The 23599-nt window shown below is 42.5% G+C and overlaps 1 protein-coding gene across 1 annotated transcript in view; it reads right to left on the minus strand.

Annotated features, from left to right (window-relative positions):
- The window catches only part of NTM (neurotrimin), a 610388-nt gene extending 587314 nt beyond the window's left edge, over nt 1-23074 (minus strand). The window contains exon 1 of the mRNA XM_088139030.1: nt 22665-23074. Within this exon, the coding sequence (XP_087995156.1) occupies nt 22665-22746 (82 nt within the window). The 5' untranslated portion in view covers nt 22747-23074. The remainder of the gene's footprint in view (nt 1-22664) is intronic.
- Nucleotides 23075-23599: the final 525 nt, after the last annotated feature.

Consider the following 23599-nt stretch of genomic DNA (forward strand, 5'->3'; position numbering starts at 1 on the left):
GTCTTTTCCAAATGAGGGAACCTTAAGAGGAACCATCTTGTTGTTCAACAAAACTGCTTCTTCACATTGATCTTTTTAGCTTGTTAGCACTGGAGAGGTCAGAAGTTCCAGGAAAGCTTTCAAAGTTCCACAAATAATATGTTTTACTCAGCAGACATCTGTCTCGCAGCACATCATGGCTCCTAGATCTTCCAGGCATTTGCTCACAACACAGAGAGCAATGTATATTCCTGATAAGAAGGACCTACAACAAAATTGGTTTGAGGGCTTTCAAGTTGTTGGAGCATCAGTAAAGAGGCTGATCTCTGTTTTTAACTTATGGCCAGCTGTCAGAAAAAAACAAGCCAGGCCAGTTTTCAATCTTTGCCTTTTTAATGCCAAGCTCTTCTAGACTGGTTCTTTGCTCTATCTCCTGATCCAAAGGCTAGAAATTGCTTTGAACAACTTTATTGGGCTGTTTGTTTCATCAGTATGCAATATTTTGCCTTGGTATTTTTAAACCATCTCAGTGTTCTCTCCCTATTTGACTTCTCTCAGCTCATTTTGCTTGATAATCTGTCCATGTAATGCCAACTGTTTTGTTTTGGTTTTTACCTCCTCCAATTTCCTGGATCTGTTGCTTGAAACACATCTACTTCTTCCTGCTTGTTCTCAGACCCAACTGACCTCTCTCCCTCATCTAACGAAGTCTAGCAAGCCTTAGCCTGCCTGCCTATGATTTAAAAGCAGCTTAGCCAATCAAAAGCCATATTTTTGTATGAATTAGACAACTCTTTTATAATGAAATCCCACTAACTTTTCAATTAAAAAAAAAAAGGAATGCAAGAAGAAGATCTTAATGAGAGAGTTTTTCAACCTAAACTTCAGTGCTATGCCTTCCCTGCTACAGGAAATCTCTCTTTATCAGAGAAAATTGCACCATCTGGACTTCTGAAACCGCTTTCCCTATCAGGCTACTGAAAAGATCAGAATTCGAGAATTTTGAATTTCATTTGGTGTGCATTTGGAGAGAAAGATTTAAAAACCCAGGTTTTTCATTCCTATGGCTACAGAAGGAAATATATACACACACACACACACACACACACACACAATGAAATATGTTGGAGAAAGCATGAAAGCTGTGAAAGCAAAATAAATAGAAGCCCAAGTATTTATTCATCAGTGCTCATAATTTCAAGTTTTTTTTTAAGAAAGAGCTCTTATGTTTTGTACATTTCAGAATAAAAATATTGTAGCATAAGCACATGGCCACCAACTGGAGCTTGGCACCTGCCATGTTCATGTAAAGTATATTCAAATGAAGCTACTGCTTCCAGTTACTGTTACATGACTGTCTTCCATCAATGATGCATTCAGCAGTCTGCAAAATTAAATGCCTATTTTACCTGGAACCATCTTCCCTGAATACAGTGGGAGATCTTTCAGAATTCAAATGTGTAAGATTACCATCTTTCCAACAGACAGTACAAAGGGCACTTATTCCTCCCCCTCCATCATAGCATTTCCTCAGTTCCTTCAATATCTGCATCTACATCAAGCATTATGACTGACAGTCCTGACTAGCTTGTCTGTGTCCAGAAGCAACACAAGATGCTATGTCCATGTTCCCTCAGGTCAAGCTTCCTCCAATTAGCAGGATGCACTTTTCCTTTCCTTCCACCATGGGACTAAATCCTCCCATACCAGAACTGAACTAATTGCCAAGCTCCTAATCCATGGGTGCCTGACTAAAGAAGATTAGCAAGTTTAGAGGTGGGGAAGAAGAAAAAGAGGGAGAACATAACCTTCTTTCTCCCCACCTCCTGTTGAGCAGATGGACAGCCCAAAGGATGTGCATTTGACATGCTCCTTCCAGTATTCCTCTGCAGTATTTAAAGGCATTCCCGAAACAAGACTTTATGAATACTAAATGAACACTGGGCCTTGTTCCTTCACCACACCAAAGAGAGAAGGGGGAGGGGGGAAGAGGAGGGAGAAGAGAGAGAACTCTTATCTTTTATACACTATTTCCTTTATGGTTGACAATGTGTATCACGCGTTGCTCCAATCAGCCTCACTTCAGACACAAATACTGACCTTCACAAAGTCACAGTGAAAGCTGTAGGCTGTCAGAGCTGGAAGCAGCTCATACCAAGGGAGGATGGAGACTTGATCTCAGATGGACCAGGAATCAAAATGTGATTCTAATCCCTGGACTATGCACCAACCTCTTTCTCTTTTTATAGGGAACTGATAGTAGAGTTTACATCTGACAATATGGCAAAACAAGGGAGTGGGGAGCCAGGAGAAAGTTACTTAAATTACCCTTTACAAGCAATTGTTCTATAACCAACCATACCATCCAGTAAATATGAATATCTGACTGTGATCACTTAGAAACCACTTATCTCAATTCTCTTGGTATGGGGAGGAATCTGCTGTTTTGCTCCTGTACCATGGCAGAGGGAGAACTTCTGCAGCCTCCAAATTTCTTTTTGGCAGCCCAAGTCTGACGGCACTTCCAAAAACCAGTGATGTGTTTACCAAAAATGGTGATACATGTGAAATCAAAAGCTGCAAAAATGTGAAAAGTCTCCAAGAAATCCCCCCCCCCCCAAAAAATGGCAAAGTACAACTCCAGCTGATACAGAACAGGAAACCTTCCTGTACCATATTATTGACGCCGTCATTCTCCATTAAAAGAAATGAAGTTGAACTCTTAGCCAACAAAAAAGTGCTTGCCCTTGTTCAGCACTTTGAAGAAGCCACCAAGGATTTAGGAAGTTCTGTTAATCATTCTCGATGGGTTGAGTCTTCCCTTCCTCCATGTGAATTTAGTGCCAGCAATCTTTTGTGGCTGAAGATCAGCTCTAGATCATGTTTTACAGAAGCAAGGAAAAGTACATTAGTTTCTGTATTATCAGAAGTGTGCTTCAAAACATGTGCATATTTTCATACAGAAGTTCAGCAAATTCATGTATCAGTAAAGCCAAACCAAACTCACAGTCTGTAAAGTTAAAAAACCGAGCAAAGCAAAAACTACAGTTTTGCCCATTCTTAAATCACTGGCTCACTATACAGCTTCAGGATGGGTCCCTACATCTTTTTAATATGCCTCCAGTGGAGATGGAAACTGAGGTTCATCCGTAGCTTTTCATGGCAGATGAAAGACCCATCCTGTGTCAAGTATAAGGGAGTCGCAAGGCTTAATTAATAAGAGTACACAACAGCACTAAAGAAAGAGCTTGTTAACTAGTACTTAATTACCAAATATTGTCATGATTGCCTTAGGAAGTAAAAAGCATCCTTATATTGATAAAAACAATTGCACAGAAGTCATGCTGGGAATGTCAATCAGACCGCACGCCCCCCCCCCCCCAGCATTTGATGATCAGACAATTAATGCATCATCACAATTTTGCAGAGAAAATTAATCTTCTTTTCAGAATTCATAATTGCGTGTCAATTTTCACCAATAGAGATAATTTCATGTAGCAAACTTACAGCATGTCACAAGATACCCATTCAAGATTTCAGGCTGAATCACTACACTATTCAGAACTACATCATAAAATTACTCAGTTTCAAATTCTAACCAGGCAAAGAATCTTAGTAAAACATATTCTCTTACCCCAAAAGCTGCCCAGTCAGTTGCAGTGAGCGGCCATAACAAATTTAAATAAAATAACAACAGCAACTGATTATGGACTAAGCATCTAAGAAGAATTGTTTAATAAAAAGTTTCTTTGAAGAAACCTATCCAAGTATTTGTCTATACATGTAACGGCAGCTTTCACAATGAATGTGGAAGGGGGGGGGGCATGCGCTTACATTTTATTTGCTTCTAAAAAGATGGAGGCATGCATTTTTTTTTTTTTAAGAGACAGCACAAAATGAGAGTCTTTTGCCTACTTCACTCTCCACTAGCCGGAGAAAGTATAAAAAAATCAAGATCTCCCAAAAACCATTACCCAATTTGAGGGGGGGAAAAACAGCAGGAAAAAAGACCAACGAGACCCCATAATAATTAACTGGAAATCATCAATTTGGGATTGGCCTCTAAATCCTCATTAAGTTGGGTGCTGAGGCATTGCCCATTAATCCCAAACATTTTGCCTTCAGCCCAAACAAATAACCGTTGTATAATTCTGCAAAAAGATGCAGAGAGGATGAACAAGGGATTCTTTGCTTTGCTTTTTTTGAAGAAAATCATCTGCCCACAAATATATTAGGCTCACTTTAAAACCTTGACAATTTAACAACACATCCATGGAAAATTGGTTGTTTATTAAAAGCTGCAGCTCATGAAAGCAAACGTGCCTCACGTAATTTATTTATTTATCCCATCTGAAAGAACGGGGGTTCTAACTAACAGGGGCATAAAAGCACATAAGCCAAGCAAATGCTTTTCAAAAGCCAGCATGGGAAGACCTATATATAGTTTCTGGGCATTGACAGAAAAGTGTGTTAATGTATATACTGCTTTTCCAGTTACAAACATTTATGGAGAACTCATCTGCCCATCATGCCTACAGAGCTAAACCAGAAGCCAACTTGTTTCCAAGTGCAAGACAAATCTACACAGTTGTTACACTCGAACACTTGTCATTGTCTCACACCTGGAACATATGACACATGCTTCAACTCATCCTCCTATTGCTATTTCTGCTGAAAAATCCATTTTTCTCCCTGTCTGATAATGCTTCTTTGAGGCACATGTGCCTTCTCTGGAGAGCTGAGAACAATGAAGTTCAATGCCGCAGTACTCTTATTACTATTACTATTTTATGGATGCTACTACAGCAGGCCAAACAAGTTGCAGCCTGGGGTCTACATGTGGCCCCCAGGTTGCAGTTTTATAGCCTTTAAAGCCCCTTTCCTTAAAACAAAAGGCCCCAATTTCTGCCATTTTGAGAAGCAAAACACATGCAGATAGGAATTAGTAGCCCTAAGTAGGCATATCTCTGTTTAAGAAAGAAGAAACTATTCCAGATTACATTTTCCAAACCCAGTCTTGTTTGCGTGTGTGATGTGCCCCCTCAAAGGGTTAAATTCACCCTTAGCCATCAAAAGGAGTATTGGGAAAGATACACATTACTGCTCCTGTTAGAAGGAGAAATCAAACTGGGAAGTTTTTGGTTTTGTTTTGTTTTAAATAGGTACTGCCTAAAGAAACGAGCTAGATGGAATGAAGGTTGGCTTCTGAGACCAACTAGCATAGGAAATTTTCTCAAGGAAGTAGAGAATGGAGGAGTAACCTGACATCTGTTTGACCCTAGGGATTAGCGGGTGCAAAAAAGATAAAAATAACCCTATAACAACTGTGCCTGAATGATTCAAATTTGCTCAAATTTCTAGAAAGAAAATTGGCCTGAAAGCACACACACGTAGAGGCAATTGAAAGCTGCAACTGCAGTACATTTAATTAATAAAGCTAGGTAGGTTTTCTCATATGTCTTATTAGTACTCCTGCAATACTAGATAAGTGCCTCAAACTCACATTCTAAGCACGGAGAATATTATGCTGTCCTGTTTGCCATATGCCTCCTGAGAAACAACTAGGTTTTTGAGAACTGCAATCACAATGCCTCACACATATGAAGGAGGCTCCAGTGTAGAACCTGTCCTGGTCTTGGTCTTTACATTCTCAAATGAACTGCACGGGAGATGAAAGCCATCCTTACTCTCCCCAACCATTAACAAAATCTTACGTCTGGCCCTCTCCGAGCTGAAACCCTATTCCAGTTCCTGAAGCTCACACCTCAACTGCCCCATGTTGTTAGTGGCCCAAGTACACCCAAATCAAATAAATCAAATCAAATTTAAAAAGGCACAACTGCTGGATCTCCCCCAGCATTATATCAAGAGCACCCAACAAATAACTTTGCACAAGATAGTTCTTCCCTGGAATCAGCAGTATGGCCAGAAACCAGGGTTCCCAACTGTGAGGAGGAATTATTCACTACCCTTTCACACATTCAGTAAACTCACAAGAATTATACAAACATTCCAAAGAATTTACCAATAACGAGGATCAGTCTCATCACAGTCTCCTCTGATAGCATAGAATATTCCACACAACCATACTCCAAATAATTCCCAGCCAAAATACAAATATAGTTGAGTGATCTTTGATAAAACATATGTTCATGTTATGTGAATCAGTATTTTGCCAAGAATTAAGTACTTTTATGCATTAACCCAACAATTTCAAGGACCCTTAAACATGCAGCTTCACAATTAATACTACTTTAAAAATTTTACGTCCCATCAATAAATGAATACATGTTAAAATGAAATCATTGTGTTCTTCTAGCTCATTAAGTACCTTCTGATTAACTAAATTGGCTGTTCCCATGATTCTCACAATGCTTTGTGCAGTTCAAAGACAGATTGTATCCTTCCTTCTCTTCAGTTTCAAAGGCTAACTATTGACCATGATTTATTGACCCATAGAAGGATAGAAATAGCACCATAATAAAAACCTAGGGAACTGTCAAAATCTATAACAACCTTAAAAGCAGGTTCACTCATTTTTTTTGTTTAATTCCACCCTCCTTTGTAAATCCCAAAATAAGATGGTGGCACTACTCACCTTTTCATCTCTTCTTCAGCTGAAAGATCTGATATATACCAAAGGAAGTCATGAAAATGGATAAGATACAAGTTCATACAACATTAGAGGATAGCCAAGTTAATAAGCCTGCCCATTTCCTCTTTGTATATCCAATAATTCCACTGCAACTGGGAGATGCAGACCTATCCAAGAAACCTTTAACTACACATACACTTTTAGTTCCCAGAATGTCTGAACTGCTTCCTTTTTAAACCCAGTGTTTAAATAATGTCAAATCAACATTTTAAAGGAGGATAATATTCTAAGGGAATATTTTGGCAAAGTGGTTAAAACACCAAGCTAGAAATCAGGAGACTGTGAGTTCAAGTCCTGCCTTGGGCACCGAGAGCTACACACATACACACACACACACACACACACACGCACACACACAAATCCACAGTGCAACTTGGCTTGTTCATCTGAGATGCCTAATACTGGTCATACTTGACCTGATTTCCTACCTGCAATATAGAAAATCAGAGACGATTGCCACAACCATCTGGATGGGCTAGATCTGGATTTGTTTTCTTTCTCTGAACTGTCACCACATCACCAGGCTTTTTCCACAGCACATCGTTATTTCAGCTGATTAGAAAACAGGGATGAAAAGACTCGCTTCTCCAGTACAATTTTCTTCATATCCTATTAGATGCAATACAATTATAGTGAATACATCAATTCCTGGGGCCCCATCTGTGCCGAAAAGCAGCTATCTTAAGGGGGGGAAAAAAAGCTGGTTTATTAATGGAATTGTACACCCCAGGATTAATCAGCTTGTGTTGGCCATTTACATTTCTCATTTCGCTATCCCTTTTGTGAGCTTAATAGGCTGAAGTAGCTGGAAAATGATATAACTTTATTTAAAAAAAAAAAATCACTCCCGCTAATTGCCCTATGGATCACAGTTAAACTTAATACCCTTTCCTTTCCTTTTTTTTCCCTCTCTCTTTCCTCAAAGGCAGTTTTGGAATAAGACCTGGTCTGTGCCATGAGTAAGTTGGCACCGTATGGCTCAATGAGCAGTAAATGATGGAACTCTCCTTTGTGGAGGAGAACACAGATGTGCTGGAAGAAGGGCATTTACCTACTAGATGTACATCTCATATTTACTTTGTATGGCTCAAAATGATGCATATAATTATCCTTCCTTTGACTCTCTCCACAACAACACCAACTATCCTGTGAGGAGGGCTGGGCTGAGAGGGAGTGACTGGCCCAAAGTCACCCAGCCAGCTTTCGTGCCGAAGGGGGGGGCTAGAAGTCACAGGCTCCCTGTTTCGAGCCCAGCATCTTAACCACTACATCAAACTAGCTCTGGGCATGTACTGTAGACTCATTCCAGATAACTAAGAGGGCGGCCATTAAGCCTTAAAACTGCCTGCACCAACCTAAATAGGGAGTGAGGAGAAATTTCCAATTATCTATAAAGATTATAATCATTTGGACCTGATAAAATAGCAAGTGGCAGCACCAGGATGACCTTTCCTGTCTGTTGAAGCAAAGCAGAATCAGGCCTGTTTCATACTTGGAAGGGAAGCCATTAGGGGATTCCAGGGATGTAGGCCAGACTAGGAAGTTGAAAAATATACTCTGGAAGAGCCAGTGCTGGCGTTCTGTTATGCAAGCACAGGCCAGTGCTAAAAATGATCGTGGTTCATGTTCCTCTGCCCCCTTTTTATTCTTTCCCCCATATTCAGCAAATTAAAAATAGATTAAAAGGAGCAAATGGGGGAATGGAGATCTCCAAGTCAAGATCCTAAAGATACCCACAGACTACCAGGCCTTTTCAATGACTATACAAGGGATGAAGCACCAGGTCACCATCTCCAAAGATGGCTATTATTGCAACTGCCAAGTCACGGTGCATTGAAATGCCATAATATAATATGACTTTTCCCTTTAATGGGATTTTTCTAGACTACTAGGTAGGGGGGGAAAAAAAGACAGAGAGAGCAACTCCATTAACCATACTACAAAGGCACCTATTTATGAGTACTTTACAACTGTGGCAAAAAAACAAACAAAAACATCTCACCACATTTCTTCAACCTAATTATAGCTGACAAATATGAAAATTGAAATCAAAGTTATATTTTCAGCTACAGTGCTCTGTACATTTGTGGTTCACTAGCTTTCCAACTATTTATTTTGCCAACAAGCTCCAAACTAGATTGGCTATTTTGCCTTCTTCCTCTGTGTTGTGGCTTTTGAAGCATTAACCCCAATGTATTTATCTCAACTCCAGGCTCAGGATAACTAACTTGTTCTGTTTACCCGCCACTAAGACCTGAAAATTGCAGACGAAAACTGGAAGGAAGAATTGGGTTGCTTGTTAAGATCCAAGGGTAAACACTTCATCTACTTTTGCATTCAGATCTTGACCATTAAAATAAGCCTGTTTCCTACTGTAGATATTTTGGAACCGTTGTCCTCGCTCCATTCCCCTCTTTGGCTTCATGTATCAACACTGTCAATTCCTCTTATTGGCTAAAGTGCTCCATGTGATGTTGTTTGCATCTCATGTGACAAAGATATGGGTGCTTAAAAATCAGTGGGTCATTCCAGCCGTGGCTTTAAATGACAGAGAGGTTGGATGGCAATGAGAACATTAGGGGCAAGTGAGGAACACAATGGTGCCAAGAGGCAGCCTTTTATGATCCTGGGTTCAGGAAAGTCAAAAACAAACAACATCAACAGTGTAGTCACAAATTGATACAAAGTATAGTTTTAGCATGGCTCTCTCCCCATTGATGCCCCAAAGCCATCTGATGGTTTTTCAACTTCCTTTCCATTATTAGGAATTTAAAATAATTCTTGTCAACACACTTCCTTTCCCTTTCCCTACCCCCATTAACCATACTATTAAAATCAATCCCTTTTTGTCATCTTGTTCTTGCTTGCATAGATGTTTAATGGATGTCGAGGGAACTAATGACTGCTGCTAGAAAATTCATTTTAGATTTGCTATTTATAAAGTACTCCATGCTCAGGTGGGAAATTATCATGAAGAACAGGGAAAGAGGACACAAAAGGAGAAAAATGATACAACCACGATAAGGCTAATGGGAACTGGCAGCTGCAGGGGAGGGGGGGTTGAGAATATCCACCTCAGGAAGGATGCAAAGATCCCTCAGTCTGAACTGGGATTCAACAGCTAAAAACAAACAGGGAAAAGAAGCCTGGATTGAATAGCAGGGAAAGGAAGGTATGCATACAACATATGTTCGGCGATGCTACTGAATCTTAACTTAGAATACTCTTAAATGTATTACCCACTCCAGAGCGAGGCAGAGGTGTAAAAAGAATCAAGTTCCATTCACACACTGTAGTTGACTTGATTTTGGCTTAGCCCTCAGTAAACCTAGCCGTTATGCCTAGCAAACCATGATTTATGATTTAGTATGGTATGAAAGCCTAGCCAACTGCAATTTATTCAACAGATCATGATTAATCAAGCCATGGCTTAGTATGATGCCTATACAAAGAATTTCCTTGAGTGTTCTGAGCACTTCGAATTGATCACCTCTGCAGCCTTTTAACATGGTTTCAGCATGCTCCAGTCAGCACCCATGAGAGCAGATGAAAGGGATCCCATCGAAAGGACTGTAGTTGAGACAGAACGTGAAGTTTCTAGATGTTACTGGATGGTGGAGAAAATGGGGAAACCCTCCTAAAAACTGCACCCATTTCAAAACCTATTGCTTCTGTACTAGGAGAGAGAGATGGAAAATGCAAAGCACCGTAGACTCTGAACTGCAGACCCATAACTCTTGCTCTGACAGCTACCACCAGTAGCTCCTTTACTTCTTTCTTCTATTCTGCAGATCCTCTTGTGAATCCTTCCACTATAATAGCTAGATTAACCACTCCTCTCCCTTGATTGCACAGTGGCTATCAAAATAGACAAATTGTTGGCACAAGATTTGATTACAGAGTTTCCAAGATTGTAATACAGTCCAAACCCATACAATTGGACTTGTACATTCAGTGTTATTTAGCAGCTAATTCCACATCTCAGAAGTTGCTTTGCAGTTTGATTTCTCAATAATAGACTCCATATGAAGCCCTTAAGCTCCTGAAAGCAATCTGAAAACTCTTTTTCCTTTCCATTTACATAAACACAAGTGGATCAGAAGGAATAATAATAGTTAATGCATTATTTGGGGGCTTTGGAACTGGCTGCTAATGCAATGTCAGTGTTCAAAGACTTGAAATTGTACAATAGGAAAACGTTGACATGCAAGGAAAGCTGTGCTAAAGTAAACAATAAATAATACAATATCTAATGTGAGATTTGCTGACAAGCTGCTGTGGCTCAATGAATTCGGCAGACACAAACAAATCAGGCTCGCAATCCACATTGTGCCTAAGCAGACCTCATTAGAAGCAATGTCACTTCCAGTGGTCTCTGTGCCAAACCATACCAAAGTCCTTCCATTATTTCTCTAATAACTGGGAATAACAATGCTGACATCACAGCTATTGTCATGCTGTGGAATGAAAACCCATATGAAGCCTTCTACAGCAAACCAACGTCTGTCAAGGGTCGTTGGGTAAATTAGCTCTCCGTGCACTTCCACGCACCATGCATGAATCACTACATCTCAAATGCTGACTGGTATTTATAAGGGGAGTAAGTGCCTTTCGGTGGGAACAGACCGTCCAACTCTCCTATATGACATAAACAGTATCGTGGATCTACCACTTCCGTCCCTCTAGTTCAGCAAGTTAATGATGCCTTGCAACTTCGGCTACCATTACATCAAACAACTCACACCTATCTGCATGCCTGGCTTACCATCCCCTCACTCCTGTCTGCACATTTAGCAATAATTCCCATCATGTACTAAGGGCCAACCATGCTATGCTTAACAACCCTGGATGACTCCATGGATTAGAGAGCTAAGCAATTATCAACGTGTTATCTCTGAAACAGTGGAAGACAGTGAAAAACTAGGATTTTCAGAACCCTAGTCTTATCTTCAATATACAACGACTTACCCAGATCTCCACCTCATTTCCATTATTCAGTGATACTTTGCATGGACATTTCAACCATCAGGAAACAGAAGAGACCTCTTGGCAGAAGACTCTTGTGCTGCTGTAAATATATTGGTTCTTTAAAGTTAAAGCTGTAAGAGACCCCATTGGCCAACGTGTGTGTGTGTGTGTATAAAAGAAGTATAATCTCTCATCCATCTCCACCTGCTTTTGTGTTTGGGGAGTTTGGGTCCCCCCACCCAAAGTATCCCCCCACCCAAAGTATACTTTTAAAAGTATCTCTTTTAAAAATCTTGAAGGGGAAAAAAATATCAGGCTGCCAAAGTGGACAATAAAACAAAATGGATTTTCAAGGACCAGGGGACTGTCATCCCTGGAAGAGGCCAAGAAGGATCAGATCAAGTGTGAAACCAGCAATCGGAAAAAATTGGGGGGGAGATACTGTATGGTCAAAAGGCCAATTAATTTACAAGTGTTCTCAGTGTTGGATACATTATCTGTTAGCAGATCAAAAATCCATGCTATGTTTCTTGGTGGAGATGAGACTGGCAAAGCCGTCACCTCTGATTTATTATTAAGAGGAAGAAAGAGACTTTGAAAAGTTTTAGAGAACACTGAACTACTTTGCTTGCCCTATTGTTACATCTACAACTCTGTATAATTTTAACATGACCCAATGGAGCTATGCAGAAAATGTCATTGCATTCTCTCTCATTTGCCCATTCACAATCAGCCTGATAGGCAAAATACTCCTAACATCTACACATACTTCTACATGCACACTGATATATTAAAAGGAGAAGAAATGAATGGCTTTTCAGGGTGATGCATAAATTCTCATCCTTTAATATAAAGTGCCTGAAAGTTGTGTAATGTGTATTTGTGTGAGCCTGTAAGAGAGAGGGGGAGAACACTATATCCTGATGTACATTTTATATTCATTTCCTGTTCCTCATAAAGCTTAAAAGAAGACATCATGAAACAACTCTTCTTTCATAGAACCTTCTCAGATGAACTACTGTAGGAGCCAGGGAGGCTGCAGAAGGATGGAGGAAGGACTAGGCAGACAGATCTGGACCAGCAAGAGGTCACTCAGTGCTTAATGGCCAAGACCTGACCATCACTCTTCCCAGTTGTAACCCATATCTGTACCAGAGAAACTCAAAAATGGTAGATATTCAATAATGAAAAGAGACAGAGATCTCCTGCCACTAGCAAATGCCGATGTCCTTCCTTCAGTCTTGAGACTGAACTGCGTACCTCCTTGTTGCAACATCTTTAGAGCCATGCTTGCTTCTCTTGGATCCCCTTTTTGTAGCATCTCATCTAAAGAAGAGTTCTAGAGAACCGGAAAGCTTGCCAATTTTGTTCATTTTAATTGATACTAATTAAAGATACAACCCAACTTTAGTTTTTTTAAAATTTTGTCAAGGCCCTTCTTTTGCCCTTTCCTGCTATACCGCAGTCATTGTTCAGCACCTTGAAGAAAGGAATGGAGGCCACCATGCTATTTTCTTTCTGTAAAAGTCTGGATAGCATGAGCTCAGGATTGCTCTCCTGTTGTCACATGTTATCATCTCTTCTCCTTCCCACCTTCATCTGGCAAGAGAAGACAACCTTCCACTATTGGCAAGGTCTCAGGTTCTGAGGAATCAGATTGATGCACTTTTCACTTCCTGCTTTTTAAAGACAAGTCAACATGGGACACTGCAGTGACAGCCAGTTTGGCCTAGATCTGTCAAGTTGTCATGCCCAGCCCTGAAAAATAAAAGCTGGAACCAAGTTAAAAAAAAATAAAATCAGAAGCTATAGCAGCCAAGGGGTGGAGAAGTAGACAAAGGCCAAGCCATCTGCTTAGAATATTTGGCTCATCAAGAATTAGAATGATTAGGAAAGGGTTTGAAAATGCCGACTGGAAGCAAGAAAGGCCAAGATATTAAAGATGTCCAAAAACACAAAGAAGGAAGTATGATAAAGAACAACTCCTTCGTGGAATATGTACCACATAACGACTGATTGGAAGAGATTCATTTCTGAAGAGAGTGCCGCAGTTGTCCCAAACTGGCTGAACCTACTCATGACAGAACCATTTTTACAGGTGACAGTAAAAGGGGCTTTGAGCCTCCAGCATATATGTGCAACCAGTGTGCAGATGTTATTATTACATGGTAAGAAGAGTGCCATTTTAAATGGAACTGATCTTCAATTCACGAATTCAGATGAAAATTTTGCAACATTTAAGATGCTGGCTCACTACATATTTCTTCCCTGAATTCCAGATCTTTGAAATTAGAAGGAATGGAATCTCACTACTTCTTTTTCAAGAAAGTTCAGTCCTGTGCCCTAAACTCTTCCCAATATTTTTCTCTGGAAAACTGAGGAATTTGCATAGAATTATTTACACACCATATGCAAAAGCCTGTTATACAGACCTTAATCTATCAATATATAGGTCTCAATTAGTCTATATAAGATTATAAAACAAAAAGGAATCCCCAAGTAGTAAATATTGACCCCAATCAAGTCAGGGCTTTTATTATTTTCTTGTTAGAAACTACTTTCTTGTTAGAAAAGAAGTCCCATCATATGCAGGCAACATGTCAAATATACCTCTGAATCAGGCTCTTGAAACAAATAGAATATATATTGTGCGCCTTCTGTATAATTGGGATGTCTAAGACTGTAAGGATCGGTTATTTCTATTATTTATATGGCAATGATTGGTGGCTTGGAGGTGAATAATAATGATTTCATTGAGCCAAGTAGTAAATATTGACCCCAATCAAGTCAGGGCTTTTATTATTTTCTTCAAGGGATAATATATCTTGATATTAGCAAAACAAAGGTCAATATATTTACTTAAGTATGCATTAATTGACACCATCATCCACATATCAAAAAGCACCAAAGACAGAGCACTCTCTTTAGCACAATGCACCAGACTGAACTTCTGTAGTGAGCTGTTGCTTGGAACAATCTTTTACTTAAAAAAAAAAAAAAATGGCAAGGCTGTGTCATTCAACTCCTCTTCTGCAGTGCTGAAAAACATGGAAAGGCTGATCTACAAACTTCTTTGCTTGTTTAGAAAACACTGCCTGTGGTTTTTTTCCAGTGCTTGCTACATAAGCAAGCTTGTAAGATACTGAAGAAATGCTAGTGCAGCTGCACAACTGAGAGGGTGACTGAGGGTAAAGCTGAGAAGATCCAAGTCATAAGTCAACTATTACCCTAGTCATGCTCAAAAAGCCTAGAGTTGTTTTTTACCAGTTCTGTGAGAGCCAGTTTGGTGTAGTGGTGAAGGCACCAGGCTAGAAACCAGAAGGCGATGAGTTCTAGTCCTGCTTTAGGCATGAAACCAGCTGGATGACCTTGGGCCAGTCCCTTCCTCTCATACCTAAGAAGAAGGCAGCAGTGGTAAGCCACTTCTGAAAAATCTTGCCAAGAAAGCTCAGGGACTTGTCCAGAGCATTGCCAGGAGTCAAGACTGACTCAAGGAAGTGGCTGACCACCACCACCACCCCAAAAATTTATTCTCTGTACTGCAGAAACAGTGTGTTGCCGTGAAGATGGCCAACCCAAATCGCCCAAGCTACATGTGGCCCCCCAAGTTGCCATTTTACAGCCACTAGAGCACTTCCATAGTTGACCCCCAATTTAACAAACAATTAAATCACTTATTTTATTGGGGAAGGCATGCATATTTCCAATCATCCCTGTCTTGCCAAATTTGTATCAGTGATCTAGCCTTTGGTGCTCTCTTCAGGAAGAAAAATACCAGCTATATCTCATCCTTACCCATAGTTTGCCCATCCCTGATACAGAGGTTAAAGTGTTCGTCTGGGTGCAAGCAGGCTATAATCAAATTTCACTCAAGCATTCCTTGCACAGGACCTACAATCTCTCAGCTTCTTGAACCTCACAAATTAAAATCACATGTTGATAGAGAAACAGCACATTTTGTGAATTACTTTGTTCAGCAAAGTGGCCAGAGCAGAGAACCTAGCATGTGCATGACACACATGTGCACGCAAATCAAAATATAATGATAACAGAAAGGGATACATATTTTACCTCTAATGGGAACCAACCTCTGACAGTTAAGGTCATTCCTTCACTTTGAAGAACATGAATCTCTCAGTCCTAGAGAAATCTCTTCTTGGCAGAAGAAACAACAAGCTGTGTAATTGGACCATCAAAGAATTTTATGACATTGGCTTGGAATGAGAAACCTAATAGTAAATAAAAACATTATAATTTTACATCAATGCTAAAACCTTGTGAGTATCATAAGGGTGTTAATAGTGTGCCATTATTCAGAACTAATTTTCTTGTAAATGAGAGTTAACCATTTAGTCCATACTATGATCTCAACTGCCAATGTCTTCAAAGTTATGTCATTTCTCTGAAGGGTGGGAAGAGCAGGAAGGGGGGGGGGATTATAGAAAATACACCTTGCTCACCCTGCTGTTCTCATTAACTTTGCTTGAGGGACACTTTAAAAGATAATGACAAAATTGAATTTAGCCTAAATTGTCCAGACATGATAGAAATCGCCAGTGATAACACCATTCTCAGATACTTTCCTCTGTGTAAATTTATGCTAGGAGAAGACTCCTAGGAGCAGTCAATAAGATACTAGGTAGAGGAACAAAAGACTGCAGCCAAACACAACTGATCAGAAAGCATTAGAAGGAAGACATCATTTTTAAGAAAGAGGCAGTGATAGGATTGCAGGAAAGAGAAAGCAAACCATAGGTTGTGGGGCAAGATGAGCAAGATATGCAGTTTTTTATTTATTTTATATTTCATTTATTTATATTTCAAATTTGTCACCGCCCATCTCACTACAGAGCAACTCTGGACAGTTTTTTGCTTCTATTTCCTATTCGTTGGTTATCCATTCCCTTCCTGCATGGAGGAAACTATCTGCCTTCCCCCACCTCCAAAAAGACAGAGACACTAACCTGCTGCTGGAATGGTCCCTCTTTCCTGTGGGAAATTGTGGGGGGAGGAGAAATGCAGGAAATTGCAGTTCCAGTCAAAGAAAGGAGTAAAAGTCGGGGGGTGGCAGTGCGATGACTTGGAACGTGGACTGCTTTCTAAGCAAGTCAGCTGGGCTGATGGAACTAGGCCAGGCGATTGTGAAGTGCAACAAAGGCTAACTGGGCAGAATGGATGCGAGATCAAGGCAGACTGACCCTCTTTGGGAAACCCACCCAACAAATTTGCCATCCATTTGGATTTTTACATCATAAGATACCAAATGCGATTTTTTTTTTTTAATCATTCTCCTTCAGTCTGATGGAAAGGATTCCCCTCCTCAAGAGGTTCTGGCATTTAGCTCAGTAATGAGAACTCTAAACAGTCTCTCTTTCCTTTCACACCTCTCCAGTCGTCTGCAGCCTCCCTGGTTCCCCACATCTCAACTCCCTAGGAACCCATCTGTTGAGGCTTGCTCAGTTCAGGAGGCAGGCACAGCTAATAGGAAGATGAGCAACAGCAACTTATACCAGTATTTTCTGAGTCCCCCAATTCACAACTGATTTCAGTTTCATCATTCATCTCTGAACCAGACAACGAATATTATCCTGAGGAAAGAAGGAGTGAAAGAAGATGCCTCTAGACTTCATCTCCTCTTTTCCACAGCCACTGCAATCATATTACTCATGTGTTCCTTCATTGTATTGGTGTCAGCCCTGGGCTGTTCCTGCTCTAACAAACTATCCCACAGAAGATACTACATGGACATGGTGCAGATGGTTTGGAGAGAAACTAGTACTATGGCCTTGGAACCTGCATCAGCTGGAACATCTGGTGCTGGAGCTTCTGGACAGTCTAATGTTACTTCTAAGAAACCCAATGGTGTAGTAGCTACATGTTAGAAGTGCAACCTACTTCTTTGTGAAGATGTAGTGGTCTGTGAGAATAACCTTTGGAGACAGGAGGAGGAGCTGTAGCCTAGGCAATGGTCAGACAAGAGATATCTCAGCCCATAGAAGAAATGAGGGTGTGGGAAACATCTCAGAAGGGACCCCCCCGCCGGCTCCCCCAGTTCTCTGAAAAGTAAAGGCAAGGACGGCGAGAAGGGCTTTCAGACTTGCAAGATTCTGTTACTGTAACCCTACAATAAAGGAAATGTTAGTACTCATGGTTTTGGTTTCTTGTCTGAACTACCTTGAAGGGCTGACAGAAGAGCAGTTATTGAAGAAATAAATACTGCCAGTGCAAAACATTTTTTTTTAAAAAAATCAAATTTACTATCAAAAGAAAGGTGGAAGGACTCTGAAAATAAGCCAGAAAAACATAAGTCTCTTTTGCAGGTGATGAATTGTAGGGGGAGAGCTGTGATAGTCTAGGGTAACCCAAAATCAGAAGGCATCTGGTAGCCCCTTTTCAGACTAACAAATTTTATTAAAAGGCACTAGCTTTTGTAAGTTACTGCTCAGCATATGCCTTTTAATAAAATGTGTTAGCCTGAAAAGGGGCTACCAGATCCCTTCTTATTTTTGCAAGGAAGAAAACTGTCAGCCTTCCCAGACAGACCAGACAGGAAACATGACCATATAAGCTAATTCTACTTTATTGTAAAGTTACATTGACAGAATCTTGCAAGTCTGAAAGTACAATTCTCACTTTACAGCTCAAAAGACTAGGGAGGGTCCCTTCTGAGCCTCTTACCCTACCCACTATCCAGCTGCAGGCTATGCCCTCTTTTATCTGACCGTTCCCTAGGCAGCATCTCTTTGCCCTGCCTCCCAAGGTCTTTTCCACATACCACTATAGAAACTTTGAGAAAAAAAAAGGGAGGCATTGTGCCACTTGTAAGTGGAACAAGGAATGGTAATGTTTAAACCTCCACTACCATGTCAGCAATCTAGCTTTATTTTTCCTTAAACCCCAGCTAAGCTGGACAATTTTATCTTCCCTGATAGAACCAGCACTTCAAATAAGGAATGGATATACTTTTTATCAGCGCTTATCCACAGGACATTCCACAAATGACTGTAGAGTGGGAAAAAAGGGAATTTGGGCATGGAGAAAAGATCTCCAAAACTAAAGCCAAATTTTTATTTTAAGACACAAACCTGAATATTAAGTAAATAGCAACTGGCTTTTCTAACAGTTCATCACATGCCAATTGTACAAACAAGTAGTTTATAGCTGCTTTTAAGCAAAGATTTAAAACGAAAAGCTGTGTTGCTATGCAGGATGATGTCTAGCAAGTTACAGCTTCATCAGATATTTGTCCAGAAGTTTAGATATTTAGATAATCTGATAATCCAGATGACCCATGTCTAGATGTCTGATTCTAAAGCATTTCTTTTTTAAAAAATGCAGAACCATCACCTGCCTTTACTAAAACAGATTAAGCATCACCGGCGCTCTTTTTTGTGACTGAGCTCCATGTAAAAGGTACAACCCAGTTGAAATAAAGAACAAATCCAGACTTCACAAGTGAATGAGATATAAACTCAATAATCAATTTCACTGCTTAATGAATAGAATACTACAAGGGGAGGAGATACTATGCCCACAATGTATCAAATGTGATTTATTAGCTGCTGCAGTTACAACTGGATGGTGCCAAGGGTGAAGCTTGCTTTCACCAAACCTAAAAGGGTGATTTTCAAAATGTGTTAAGAACAGAGGTCATGCACAGGGCCTAACCACAAGTCCATCTTTCTCCTTACTATGCACACTGATTGGCAGTGGCTCTCTAGAGTTTCAGAATAATTTTTCCTCCTATTCTTACCTGGAGATTGAACTTCACTCCTTCTGCATACAAAGCCAACAAATTAACATTAGCTACAACCTTCCCAGAAAATCCAGAATTTCTTCAAACCTTATTGGGGTCAATGATGGCAATTTCCTTATGTTTTTTTTTAAAGGGGATTTTCCCCACCGAACCCTCACCTCCACCTATGACTTTGTCTTTCTCAAAAAAAAAAACCAAGCAGGTTATACAGGTAGTCCCTGGTTAAGAACGCCCAGGTTTCAGATGACCTATAGTTAAGAATGGAGCCTACTGTAGCAAAATTCAAGTTAAATATACAAGGGTTCGAGTTCATTACCCAATACTTATACAGTGTTATATAATAATACTGTTCCAGCTTACATACAAATTCGACTTAAGGACAGACCTTGGGAATGGAACTCATTCTTAAACTGGGGACTACCTGTACCTAGTTAGTGCTTGGATGGGAAACTCCAGGGCTGTTGATCACATTGGGAAATTAAAATAATATATATTAGCAGAAGGCAATAGCAAACTACTTCTGTCCTGTTGCCAAGATAACAATATGAAAATATTCAGGTACCATCCAACGAGTTTAGCTCAACTCAACGGAAACTTATCCTTTAGAGTGGCAGTAAGGCCTGGTAAGTTCAGCCAACTCTAACCTCTTAACTACTACATCATCATTAGTTACAAAAGGTCTATCACTAACAAGTGGCCAAGCTGCTCAGTCTACTGCAACCTTTGGCAAGATCTTGAGTACTTGCAGCTACGGTGGAATCAGCTAAGGAATTAAATCCTTGGCAACAGAAGAGAGCAGACCTGATTCAGATGACCCTTGGGAGCTACTTGTAGGGGAGACGACCACAGTTGTAGCTACAGGTGACAGCACATCATTTTAGCATGAGCATTTCTACTGCTGTAAATCCACCAAAAAGGGTGAAAGAAAGAAGAGTCGCCACTAAAAAGAGGTTCATAATGAGCAAAACACAGCAAGTAAGGAATCAGGATGCCTAAATGGCATGAAGCAGGAAATATTATAGACATTGTGTCAGGGCCCAAGAAGGGCAACAGACAACCGATGCATAAAACAAGGCTCTACTGATTTTGGAATTACTCCATCATTCTTGATGGCTTAACCATGGGGAGAACCTCTCCCTGTTATAGAAAGTCCATCCATGAAGGAGAAAGGCTTATGGTACTTCTTTCTCCTTAACATGGTAAACTTCTACACGCTTTGTATTAAAAAATATAGATAAGCATTCTAGAGGAGGACTAGGCTTCATGAAACAGTAAGGGAAATCTGGTAGCCTGGTAGAAGGATGCATCTGAATACAAGCACAGGACTTAAAATATGAAAACGGGGGACAACTCTGATAAACCATAACAATCCATTGCCACATTCAAGCCCAAGGATCCTCTCTCAACAGCTGCTAAAGGTGACAAGTCTCAGACACGCAGCAAGCGTACCTGCCCTCCAATGACATTACTCAACTGTTCCAGGGCAGCCACCAAAGCTATGGGACAATCAGCACCTGACAGCCACTGTGGGCCAGTACAGCAGCACATCTATTGGGAAGCTGGAGCCACGCACCCACTTCCTGGAAAGAACACGTGCCAACAGCTCCAGATGGCTGTGCAAGAGCTAATACAAACTGACACATTCACCAGCATGGAAACAGAAACATATGGGTCCACCACCAGCCGCTGCCCCCATCATGCACAAGCAAGCCCAATTTGGCACACACCAGTTTCTACCTTCCACCCGCAGCTGCCTGCCCAACTGGTACAGGATTCAATCCTGCATTTCCCCCAGCTTTGAATTAACACACATCTATTACTTTGCCCATTCCTCTCTCCTGCTTCTCTGCAGCTCCACCAGGGAGTCAACTAAGACTCTATCAAGTCTATTGACCTCAGTTGGAGGGGTCAGACAGGATTATAAGGACAGTATTTAATCAAGTTTATAGACAGGCTTCATGCTAGTAGAAAATGGAAAGCCTCTTGGGGGAGAAACATCAAAGAGGAAGCTCTCCAGTCTATCCTTGATTCCTCCCCCACCCCCAGTCAAGGAGTCAGGCTTTGCAGCCTTATTTAATCAGGATGGACAGCCGTCAATACCGGGCCTCCTTGCCACCCTCAGGATCTATCTATGAGAAGTTTCCGCACTTTCCTTAAAATTGTAGGATCGCAGTAGGGCAGAGATGCATGCAGGGGCCATGCCTGTGTGTACGATCTATGTTTTGTACGTGGCTGGGTGCATGCGTTCCCCAGTGTGTGGGGACAGAGGCGGAAACAGACAGCATTCCTTGCCAGGGATGTTTTGTGCACAGCAGAACCCTGTCACATCTTGGAGAGAACTCAGAGCTGTGCACAAGGTGGGTATTTTTCGGGGGGGGGGGGGAAGGAACCCACCAGCAGCTGGAGACTGCTGGACTCCTTCGCCCAGCGTTTTTTCCCAAGAATCCCACTCGCCATCAAAAGACAGGAAAGACTTGGATGTTCCCCTACCCCTCCCGGGCCGTCTCTCCCTCCCTCCCTCCCTCCCTCCCTCCCTCCCTCCATACTTTTGGCAAGCCGATCAACACGATGGGGAAAAGTGGGCTCCAAGCAAGCTTAAGACGGGCCTGATCCCTTAACTCCCCCCTCAAAGCACGGGCACAAAACGCTGGCACAGCATCGTCGCCGTTTAAGCCCCTCTTCCTTTCCCAAATCCACTATTCGCCGAAGACCGAGCGTGTTATTCGGCTGGGCGGCGGGGGGGGGGGACACAGAGTGAGCCGAGCAGGCAAGGAAAGACTAGAAACTGAAGGCGTCGAAAGAGAGAGGCGACCGTTTCCCACACCTGCCCGCCCCCCACCCCCGCCGCCTCAGCCACCGCCTTCACTGAGCAACTGCAGAAGTTTAGGCATCGAAGTTTTCTCTCCCCCCCCCCCGCCCCCGAAGCCAGGCAAGAGTCGCATCTCCAAATCTTCGTCGGATCGATGGATCCTCGCGTGCCTTTTGCACCGAGCTAGCACGGGGTGGGGGTGGGGGGTGGACACACACACACACAAAGGTTCAGCACCCCGCGAACCGGAGGACACCACGCCAAGATTCACCAGCGCCTCCGCGAACCGTGCCGCCAGCGGTCCCCTCGCGAACCCACGGAGCGAACCACAAGGTTACCACGGCGAAGGGAGCGGAGAAACGCGATTCCTCCCTCGCACCAACTGCACCCAGGCAAACCGTCCTCATCCGCGCCAAAAAATAAGGGGGGGGGGAGAGGAAAGGGGAAAGACAGCGCCACCCCCTCCCCAAACGCGCCTCAGCGGCCAGACCCGGTACCTTGAAAGAGGAAGACCGACGCCATCCCGGCCAAGATCGCCCACAAGAGAAGGTGGTTAATGTTTGCCAGAAGCCAAGACATGCTCAAGAGTGGAGAAGCTGGTCGCGCTTTGGGCTCGCCTCCCTCGCGGCAGCAGAAGCGGCGGCGAGCTGCGGGTGGGCTTCCCCGCTCCCTCTACCCTGGCCGGTCGCGTGGCTCTTCAGCTGGCGGAGCCGAGCTGGTTGGGGCGCAAGGGAAGGGAAGGGAGGGGGGCTGAGGCTCGCTGTCCGGGCGCTTATGCTTCGTGCCGGCTGACGTGGGGGGGGCGGGGGGGGCGCTCAGTCAAGAGAAAGGTCCCGCGCTGGAGGGAAAGGCTGGGTTCCCCGGCCGGCGAGCTCTGCCACGCGCGCCCGAGAGCCAGCCAGCCCGCGCTGCTCCTCAGGAATTCTCCCCAGTCTCATGGTCTGGCAGCGAGACACGCTCCGAGATACGCGACTGCGGCCAGCCCTCCTCTGCGGCGCGCGCACTCATTGGTTCGCGGCCAGGGACTGACGAAGCCGCCGCGCGCAACCTCGCTCGCTCGCCCTCGCGCCCCGAGAAGGTGCGAAGCGGCCGCGGGAGGGGGCGGGGCCTGCGGCGCATCCTCCCGGGCTCGCCGTCCCGGGGTCCGCAGAGCTGCCCGGCCCTTCCCGGCGGCTGAGGCGGAGGGCTTCGGACCGAGTTTCCCTCTGGAAGGGAGGAAAGGGCGTCCACTACACACCCTCTGGGAAGGTTTGGCTTGGCGCTGGGGGCTTAAAGGAGAAGGGCTGGTCCTCGTGGCCCACTTTCTGTGGCAGAGGGGCGCCTCAATAACCATTTTAAAGTGTCCTTTGATGGCGTTTAGTGGTCCTTCAAGGTGGCCTCCATCTCATCCCCAACCTGCTGGCAAGGCAACCGAGAGGAACCTCTAATGGTA

This window comes from Python bivittatus, unplaced genomic scaffold (assembly GCF_059951505.1).
Source record: "Python bivittatus isolate LINGU-HERP-01145 unplaced genomic scaffold, Pbiv_v1 ctg000320_np1212, whole genome shotgun sequence".
NCBI classification, from domain to species: domain Eukaryota; kingdom Metazoa; phylum Chordata; class Lepidosauria; order Squamata; family Pythonidae; genus Python; species Python bivittatus.